General features: G+C 39.7%; 1 protein-coding gene across 1 annotated transcript in view; it reads right to left on the bottom strand.

Annotated features, from left to right (window-relative positions):
• Positions 1-1,102: 1,102 nt before the first annotated feature.
• The window catches only part of LOC114196859 (ferritin, mitochondrial-like), an 11,298-nt gene continuing 1,568 nt past the window's right edge, over positions 1,103-10,832 (bottom strand). Inside the window, exon 2 of the mRNA XM_088022842.1 lies at positions 1,103-1,979. Within this exon, the coding sequence (XP_087878968.1) occupies positions 1,518-1,979 (462 nt within the window). The 3' untranslated portion in view covers positions 1,103-1,517. The remainder of the gene's footprint in view (positions 1,980-10,832) is intronic.

Below are 10,832 nucleotides of genomic sequence, written 5' to 3'. Positions count from 1 at the left end.
TCGGAATAACTTTGAATTTTAATGTGAAAATATAGAGCTTCTTGACAGATTTAATCATTTTTCCCTCTTAACCAGCAATTGTACGGAAGATGAAGAGATGGCATTTCAAATGCCAGAAAGATACTGAATAAATCTCTGGCTTTTTTTTTTAATCAGAGAATATTCAAAGTATTTTATAACAATATCATTGCTAAAATCAATTTATGCTGTTGAGTATTTTAATTTAAATGTCTTCTTAAAAAAATCTAAATGTCTTACCCAAAAACTTATCTAAATATCTTAAATTTTTTATTGCTATGTATCTGGGCTGTAATGACATATATTTTATGATCATATTTTGCTCAATAAGCCAATAAGACATTCTTAATGTATTATGCATGATAAGTGCATAAATGTATATATTTATCATCATTGTTCAGAAGCTAAATATTATTTATGAATGTCAAGTGCTCAACAAATTTCATATACATGGGTAACTTTCTATAAGATGTTCATGGATCTTAAAGTTAAATGTATTGGTTCATGTTTTTCCAATACAATCAACATAATTATACTGTGGAAATTGAAATTAACTTTGCTACCTTTTAAATTGAAGTTGAAAACACATAGAGAAGCATCTGTGTAAAAGTTGGATCTATTTTTGTGCTATAGATGTTCCTTTGGTCTGAACAAAAAAATTCACACACACACACACACACAAATCACAATACATATTTCTGATCGAACCAATGAAGCTACTTTTAGTTTTGGTAAAGATGACAGGTTTGATGGTAAACACTGTCAGCTGGGATTTACTTGGAAACAATGACTTTTTCAACTACTTTGCCTGTCATATAGCCACAATTAAGTCACTTATGATCAGGTGCTCCTGAAAATACTGTAACTGGTCATTTAATCCATGTAGGATCTCATTGTGGTAAATGTTGGCTTTAAACATGACAGTGATTTAGGTCATATTACATAACCACAGTCATAAGGATAAATCTGCAGAATTTTATTTTATTTTATTATTTTTATTTTTATTTTTATTTATTTATTTATTTTTTGGGTACCAAATTACTTTATTTGAAGAATGGTACAAATGAAAGAAGTTAAGTAGATGTTTTGGTACAACTTATAGAAAAGGTAAAGGTAACCCCAACATGCATGCACTGCCTTGGTGACCAGGGAAGTCACCCTTGTGGCTATGGGAAGACAGCCTAAGGCTTAGCTTTCACTATCACTGTTTCCCAAGGTGTGCTTGTCAAAGAGATACTCTGCCATGCCAGATTCGGGAGCCCCCATCTTGCGCAGGTTGGTTACGTGGTCACCCAATTCTTTGATGGATTTCACCTGCTCATTCAGGTAATGAGTCTCAATGAAGTCACACAAATGGGGGTCACTTTTATCAGTGGCCAGTTTGTGCAGTTCCAGTAGTGACTGATTCACGCCCTTTTCCAAATGTAATGCACACTCCATCGCATTCAGCCCGTTCTCCCAATCATCACGGTCTGGTTTCTGAATGAGAAGAGGTCACATCAATGCATCTGCAGCCTCTTGATATCCTGAAGGAAGATTCGGCCACCTCGTTGGTTCTGCAGCTTCATCAGTTTCTCAGCATGTTCCCTCTCCTCATGAGATTGGTGAAGAAAATATTTGGCAAAGTTCTTCAAAGCCACATCATCGCGGTCAAAGTAGTAAGACATGGACAGGTAGACGTAGGAGGCGTAGAGCTCCAGGTTGATCTGGCGGTTGATGGCGGCCTCCGAGTCCTGGTGGTAGTTCTGGCGCACCTGCGAGGGGAGCGCGGTCGTCATGGCGGCGGCTGAGAAAAGGCGGCGGCGAGCGGCGGCGGGGGCCTTGGAGCGGTCCGAGGGCGCGACGAAGAGATGGCGGAGGGCTGGCTCTGAACGGCCCGCCCGGGTGGGGGACGAGCGCCGGGTTCCGTCCAAGCACTGTTGAAGCAGGAAACCGCGGCGACTCTCGGCGGAGACTGTATTCTGCAGAATTTTATATTCGGTCACTTCGAGGATGGATATATATATATAAAATATAACTCACTTTTCTTCCCTTACATACATTCTAAGGCACTTTTAGAGTTATTTTCATACTTTTGATAAATGTTAAAAATAATACTTGCTATCAAACACCAAGATTAAATCCTGTGTGTGAGCCTGACTGAAAAAAGAGCTACATAGTGATTACCAAGAAAATGGTCTGTGAATTGTTCGGGCAGAATGTCTAAAGCCTGTTCTTTTCCCAGTGCTCATTTACAGTGAAGAAAACAAGCCAGGTGCCGGGGGAATTGAGCCTGAAAAAGGCTTATTTTGTCCCCCCGAGAGACAAATTTTATTTTCTCTGTTGGCTCAAATTACAAATTGTGGCTGTTCTCCAAATCAGGACTTGAGGATTATTTTTTTTTTAATGACTGTTTCTCATTTCCTTCCCTTTAATCATGCTTTCTACAGAGTATTGAGACTATCTACCACTCCATCTCCACAGGTCTCTCACAGATCGTTTCCATTTTACCTACTCTAACTTTCTGTTCCATGACAAGAATCGCTCCACTTTTCATATAAAATCCAGATTTCTGGGGTGTCTGGGTGGCTCAGTCGGGTAAGCAGATGCTCAGGTCATGATCTCAGGGTCCTGGGATCCAGCCCCCCATTGAGCCCCACGTGGGGCTCCCTGCTCAGCAAGGAGTCTGCTTCTTCCTCCCGCCTTCTCTCCTCCCCCTGCCCCACTTGTGCTCACCCTCCTGCTCTCACTCTCTCTCAAATAAATAAATAAAATCTTAAAAAGAAAAAAATCCAGATTTACCTGCCAGTCTTAAGTAGGTGATGATGCTTTCCCTTGGGAGTTTTCCTGAATTCACCCCTGTTCTTTGTCTTTCTCCCTTTCCTTTGGATTGTTCCAGCCGTGGAACAATCTTTCCTGATCTGTCCTCTTCAGTTCACAATCTTCGTTATGTTCCCTTATGTCATTCCCGGTGTTCATAATCCAAAGCGAGGGAGGCAGATCTGTAGACCACACATTGCTATTTTCATTTAATGGCTTAGTTCAGATTCTTTTTATTGAAAGATTCAGGAACACAGGAATTATGCCCATCTTATGCACCACTGTACATCCAGTGCCTACCATGGTATGCTCAATACATTTTTATTGAATTAATAATAATGGCCACTGGGGCGCCTGGGTGGCTCAGCTCCTTAAGCATTCGACTCTTGATTTTGGGTCAGGTCATGATCTCAGGGTCGTTTGATAGAGCCCCACATTGGACTCAGCACTGGGTGTGGAACCTGCTTATGGTTCTTTCTCTCCCTCTCTCTGCCCCTCCCCCCTTCTCTCCCTCTCTAAAAAGAAATAGTAATAATAATAATAATGGCCACCATTTTACAAATCTATTTATCAAATGATAAGTATTGTGCCCTGCACAAGGCTATCTTCATTTTATAGATGAAAAGACTTAGAAAGATTAAGCAACTTGTTCTTGGTCACAAGGCTAGCTAAAGTTGAAGAGCTAAGACATGACTCAATCGTGGGTATAAAAGGCTCAGCGCCCAGACTCAATGTGCACACCGAGTGCAGAGGCAATATAATGTAACTATGGAGAAGGGTCGTTCTAGAGCCAGACAGAGTTAATCTAAACTCTCTGTGCTTCGGCTTCATCATCTGTAAAACGGAGACTATTTATGGAACAAATACGCATTGGTTCCCTGTCCTTCCACCTCAGCCTTGTCTCCAGTCTGCTGCATTGTCTTTGTTTGGTTTGACACAATCCACGCTGATGATCACCAAGGGCTTAGACCTCCAGAAATGAAGGCTTAAATCACCATAGTGGCAAAATCCTCAATCAGCTGAGACATTAGCTACAAGCAAGGAAACTTGGAATAGGCCAGTTATACTCTCATTAACAGTAGCAGGAATGAGTATTCTGCACATATATTGCTGGAATGTCTGAGACGAAAAAATTACTCTATTTTTTCCCTTTTAAATGAAGAACTATCCTTGTTTTCTTCCTTTCTTTCTGTAGCAACCATTGCCACCCCTGTCCCGAGCAATTACTTACAGAGTATACTGGTATAATTATACTGACCATTTAGTCATTGTATTGTGAGACCAAGAGGAACCACACCTGGATGAGACTGCTAGAACTGAAAAAATGGGCATTTTACACCCAGAGATCAGGACCAGGAAAACAATAACCTCAAGATATTCCTTCCACCATTTGGAGGTATCTTTGGGCTTGGAAAGAACTTGCCTTTGGGCAAGTTCAGGGGCTTTTGTACTAGAATGGCTAGATCACAGAAGCTGGAGGCATTTTATTTTCATTGCACATGTGGGGAAAGGCAAAGAAATAATAAAACTCAACAGATTCCCCTTAGGCCAGCCACAACAGCTCATAGGGACACCTCCCTCCCCAGCATCCCCACACATAACTTCAGTCTAGTCATGGCTGAGGGGTGGGGGCTAGAAATCTGACCCAAACTGGCCAAACAGACTTGCTCTCCTGGAAAATTGAAATTTTGGGCGCCTGGGTGGCTCAGATGGTTAAGCGTCTGCCTTCGGCTCAGGTCATGATCCCAGGGTCCTGGGATCGGGTCCCGCATCGGGCTCCCTGCTCCTTGGGAGCCTGCTTCTCCCTCTGCCTCTCTCTCTGTCTGTCTGTCTCTCATGAATAAATAAATCAAATCTTTAAAAAAAAAAAAGAAAACTGAAATTTTGAGCTGAGAATGCAAAGAGACAGGGAGTTGTTTACAACCCACCAGGAAGAGTTTTTGGATTTTTACTACTGAATTCCCCTGGTTATATGATCCCCAAAAGTCTGTACTATACCCTGGTATCATTCTGGTAATGTCAACTAGCTGGATTCGTTATTTGAAATCAGAAGAACCTTAACTACTATACTTCCCTGAATAGCTTTCTCTCATGCTATTTCTTCATATGTTCCTTTCCCTACACCCTTCACCAAAATGTCAAAGTTCACCAAGAATGCCACAATGTTCTAGCTCACTGAGCTTATCCTATTTCCCTGAAAACCTGCTCAAGGATTACCCCCTCTGTGATACCTCTTTCTTTTCCTTCCTTCCTTCCTTCCTTCCTTTTCTTTTTCTCTTTTTCTTTTTTTTTCTTTCTTTCTTTCTTTCTTTCTTTCTTTCTTTCTTTCTTTCTTTCTTTCTTTCTTTCTTTCTTTCTTTCTTTCTTTCTTTCCTTTCTTTCTTCTTTTTCTTTCTTTCTTTCTTTCTTTCTTTCTTTCTTTCTTTCTTTCTTTCTTTCTTCTTTCTTCTTTCTTTCTTCTTTCTTTCTTCTTTCTTTCTTCCTTCTTTCTTTTAAGATTCTATTTATTTATTTGAGAGAGAGAGAGAGCACAAGTGCAGGAGCGGGGAGAAGGGCAGAGGGACAGGGAGAAGCAGACTCCCCGCTGACCAGGGAGCCAAAGAGGGGCTCCATCCCACGGCCCCGAGATCATGACCTGAGCTGAAGGCAGATGCTCAACCAACTGAGCCACCCAGGCACCCCAACCCTCTGTGATACTTTCAATCATCACTCCATACTTAAACCTGTTTTGACTTGAAAGGCCCTCCACTGTGCCCATGCAGCCTATTATGCCACAGTCATAGCACTTACCATTCTGCACTGTAGTCCCTGGTTTACTTGCCTGTCTCTCCCATTAGATGGCAAGCTCCTTCATAGAAGGGGCAAGTTCTCATTTGACTTTATTTCTTTGATTCCTTGTTACAGTGCCTGACACATAGGAGACCTAGTAAGTAAATGGATAAATGAGTAAAATTTTCTGTTTCATCACGAGAACATGTTCAGGCTCACCTACTTGAAGAATGTGAGAAACGATGGAAAAGAGCCAAGGCCTTTCTAGACCTAAGGACAGACAGCTGGTCCCCAAACACGAGTGTTCAGCCAAAATGAGTAGATCCACCTACCAAACCCACAGCTGACTCAGAAAATGAGTGAGCCCAGCTAATTCTAGAAGAGCTACCCAACTAACAACACACTGACTCCTAAGAAATAATAAATGGTTGTTAGGCTGCATTTTTGTAGCAATAAATAACTGGTACAATATCTGTGAGTTAAATTTCATCTGGGGATCACCAACTTGAGAGCTTTGTTAGCTAAATAAGAGATTTAAAATCCAAGGACTGCTTTTATGAGTTCCACTGTGAATGTGAAGATTGGATAAATTTATAAATCAGTAGAAATGAAATTTCTCACTACTTGCTATAAGACACTTTAAAAACTAATTTATCATTTTTAAAATACTTTAAAGGAAAATCAAAAGTAAAATTACCAATAACCTCTCTATTCCAACACACCTATGTTAATTTTTCATGTTTCTATTCAGCCTTTACCCACATGCATATGTATTTTCATAGAGTTCAAATAACAACAATGTTGGATTTTGTTTTAATATTAGAAGGAAGTACCGTATTCATACTTATTTTAATGGTTATGTGATAGCTCTTCAAACAGTTATACTATAATTAATCGTTTCTCTATTATTAGGTTATTTTGTTGTTGTTGTTGCTGTTATCAACATCAGGACAAAGACAGCTTTTTTTTTCTTTGGTATTTTTATTTTCAGTATGAAGGCCAGGATGGTGTCTTTCTTGTTTATTGCCCAGGTTCCTAGTACTTAGCAAAGTATACAGTGGACACCTAATAAACATTTGTTGGATGAAAGCAATGTATGAATGAACAAATGGGATTTACAGAAATAGGCTTCCTAGTTTCACTTGCTTCAAATGCTTTTTAAATTGAATTATCACGATTAAATTAGATTCAAAATTCACATCATTTTGAAAGAAAAATTTATTTGCATCATGTTTTAAATGTATCACTTATAAACAAAGGGATTTGTTATTCACCCTAAAAAGTCTGAGTTAGTTGCAAAGTTGACCCACGGAAATGTATCAGCTTTAACTGAATAGACAAAGAAGGACTTCCAAGGTTTCTGTTCATGAACTGCTTGTACAAATATCACTAGATGAATACCATCTATTCCCAGTCTTCATTCCTTACTCTGCAACACTAGACACTTTTGTCTACTTCTTACTTTTGTCAAATTCGGTCAGTTGTATACTGGTTTATGTGACCGTGAATTTATACAACTTTCTTGCGATGTTTCTGACCACTCCTTTGCCCTTGCCTGTGATCATTCTCTAAAGATTTCCTTAGTCTTCTGCTCATCTCCTTTTGCAATCACTGTCTATAATCACTCGCCTATAATCTTGTCTTCAACCTCTCTTCTCTGTGAAACGTGCCAGAGATGTATATCTAATCTTGACCTCTCCACCGAGCTTTTTGAAGCTCATCCACCTCCATTTCCTAACACCTTATTTTGCTTGTATTTTCCATCTACCCCTCTCCACTGGCTCTTTTCCCTTGAACCTCATGTGTCTTCTAGCCTTTGCGATTCTTCCTTGACCTTGCTTCTCCCTCAAGCTCTCATCCCATTGCCCTCTTTCCCTTTATCAACAAATTTAGAAGGTGTGCTCTATGCTCCTTGAATCCAGTTCTTCCCCTCATTCCTCTCTTTAACTGTTTACATGTTGACTTCTGCTCTCTCCTATTGGCCTTTTATTTCAATGATGCTACGTTTGATCTCCTTCCAACAATGCCTCTCTGGCATTTCACACTCTTGGAACTCTTCCCTCGTGGTTTCTTTAAAAAATTTTTTTTAAATTTATTAACTGATTTATTTTTTAGAGAAAGAGAGAACGAGGGGAGGGAGAGGAAGAGAAAGCAAATCTTTTTTTTTTTTTAAGATTTTATTTATTTGACAGAGAGAGACACAGCAAGAGAGGGAACATAAGCAGGGAGAGTGGGAGAGGGAGAAGCAGGCTTCCTGCCGAGCAGGGAGCTCAATGCGGGGCTCCATCCCAGGACCCTAGGATCATGACCTGAGCCAAAGGCAGACACCTAACGACTGAGCCATCCAGGCACCCCGAGAAAGCAAATCTTAAGCAGGCTCCACACCCAGTACAGAGCCCAATGCTGGGCTCTATCTCACAACCCTGAGATCATGACTTGAGCTGAAATCAAGTCAGACACTTAACTGACTGAGCCATCCAGGCGTCCCCTTCATGGTTTCTTTTGCAGTATGCTTTTTTTTTATTTCTATCAAGAATTCCCTGAGATATTGTCTTTTCTCAGCTTTTCGTTTTTGGACATCTTTTTTACTCTACCACCCTTAAAAGTCTTTATCTACTTCTAGAGTTAAGAAATACTTACTTAGTGTCTAACATGTGCTGGGAACTATGCTGGCCCTGGGGATGCAGAAATGAACAAACCAGACACTCACTGACTGTACTATTTACTTCTCCTACCTCACTGCAGATGCAGTCCTATAAATTCTGTTTCCAAATGCCTCTGATTTGTTTCCTCTATCTTATTATCACTGAATCTCTTGTTCAGGTCTACATCATTATTAGCTTGTTTTTGAAATAGCCTAGTGACTAGTGTCCTGTCTCTCTCCATTCCAGTCCATCCCACATGATATCCCAAACTAATGTTTTTAAACATTTATGTCATGCCCCTTAAAAATGCTCACTTGCTCTTTCCACTGTCTACAGAAGAAACTCCAGACTCCTTAAAAGGATGTTGGAAAGACCTTAGGTTTTGGAGTCAGAAGGCTTGGGTTGCATTCCCAATCTGCCATTTACTCACTCTGTGACCTATGTAAATAATCTTGCTAAGTTTTGATTTTCCCATCTATAAGATGGGATTAATGACTGGTGATGAAAACCAAATACATAAGAAAGTGCTTTATATTTTTTAAGTGCTAGAGAGAATATGCTTTTTTTTTCCCTTTTTAATTTGGAGATAGTTACCATATTGAAAATGGCCTAAGCTTCAGAGTTAAATAACAACCTATTTTCAAATTCCAGCTCCATTACTGTGAGACTTTGAACAAATTAGCAAATCTAAAACTGTTTTCCTATCTGTCAAAACATCTTTTTGTATGAATATCTGAAAATTAAATGAAACAGGGAATATGAAAACCTTTAGCAGATAATCTAATCTCAGTTTCTGAGGTTAAAAATCTTATAATTGTATTTGACTAATCTGTTTCCTTGACTATCTAGGAATCAAACTATCAGGTTCTCCCAGTTCTTTCTGTGAAATAGTTCTTGGAATCACTTTTCTTTTCAATCCCATTATGATATTCCTTCAGTGTAATGATGATTATTTTTTAACAACTGCTACCGTTTATGAACGTTGCAGTTCTGGGCTAAAGACTTTGTATTAATTCTGTCATTTGATCTTCAAAACACCTTGTGAAGCAGCTATTCTTATCCTTATTTTATAGATCAGAAAAATCAAGACACAGCTTAAATGCACTGCCCAAGTTACAATTAGTTGAGTGGCAGAGTGGGGACCAAACCCAGATCTGAAGCCAAAGGCTTTGAATGAGTTGGGCTTTTTCAAGTTGAGTATAACAAAAAATAAGGATTTTTAGAAGAGTATTATGAAGATATACAGAAAATAAAGAAGCACAGGAGACTGTTTCATGGAGTCTTACTGTCTATTTTGAAAGCAGAATATACTAACACTCTAGCAATCCAGTTATTTTGCTGGGCTCTCTGACGTGAGTGTTTGAGGTCCTAAAGCTTTTCTCCTTGCTTCTCTTGCTATTAATACTTCGTAACTTCTGCTGCCTTATGTGTTTGGCTGTCTCACTTCTCGCTCACTAATGTATAACGCAAATGCTTTACTCCAATTAAGGCGATCCCTTCACTGTCCCCAGAACAATTTCTGTCTCTACAACTTTGTTGCTGCTTGAACACACATACTTCCTCCCTTTCTCTCCACCTGTCAAAAGCCTATCTTTCAAGACTCCTTCATTACTTCTTCCCAACAGCTCCACTGGAGCTTGAGTGATTACTATGTGTCAAATCCTTTTCCTGACCCATGATGAACCCACAACATGAGCAAGAAATAAACCTTTTGAGATTTGGGAGTTATTTATTCTTGCAACATAATCTAGCCTATCCTGACTGTTACATGGACCTCAGGAAAGTTATTTAGCTTCTCCAAGCTTCACTTTCCTTATCTGAAAAATGGAGATTAAAACTATATCTAGTGGGCGCCTGGGTGGCTCAGTTGGTTAAGCGACTGCCTTCGGCTCAGGTCATGATCCTGGAGTCCCAGGATCGAGTCCTGCATCAGGCTCCCCGTTCGGCGGGGAGTCTGCTTCTCCCTCTGACCCTCTTCCCTCTCGTGCTCTCTATCTCTCATTCTCTCTCTTTCAAATAAAATCTTAAAAAACAACAAACAAACAAAAACTGTATCTAGCAAATAAAGTTGCTCTGAGGATTAAATGAGATAATACAGATAAAAGTACTTAGGTTAAATACAGGTAAAAGCACTTAGCACAGTGCTAAGGAAGAAGTATATAATAATGTTAGTTATTTTTTTAAATTTGCATTATCACCAATTAGCAATTGGTCTGTTAGCAATGACAAATGAACATAATGGAGAGTGTTACTTGTTTTTGTTTTTTAAATTTTATTTATTTATTTGACAGAGAGAGAGATAGTGAGAGAGGGAACACAAGCAGGGGGAGTGGGAGAGGGAGAAGCAGGCCTCCCACAGAGCGGGGAGCCCGATGCGGGGCTCGATCCCAGGACCCTGGGTTCATGACCTGAGCTGAAGGCAGACGCCCAACTGACTGAACCACCCAGGGGCCCTGTTATTTGCTTTTCTAAACGTTAAGCTTCAAATTACAAATGTTATAGATTATTGTCAGTAATTTTAGCTAAAAACCTGGGCAGCTATGAATGAACCCATTTTAAGATAACTACTATAGCGTTCGCCTACTTCATTATAAGAAATAG

This window comes from Eumetopias jubatus, unplaced genomic scaffold, assembly GCF_037043125.1.
Source record: "Eumetopias jubatus isolate StellerSeaLion01/CBP00866 unplaced genomic scaffold, mEumJub1_p1.0 scaffold_4, whole genome shotgun sequence".
Classification (NCBI taxonomy): domain Eukaryota; kingdom Metazoa; phylum Chordata; class Mammalia; order Carnivora; family Otariidae; genus Eumetopias; species Eumetopias jubatus.
The sequence above is the reverse complement of the archived record's forward strand: the minus strand, read 5'-3'. Positions and strand labels throughout refer to the sequence as shown.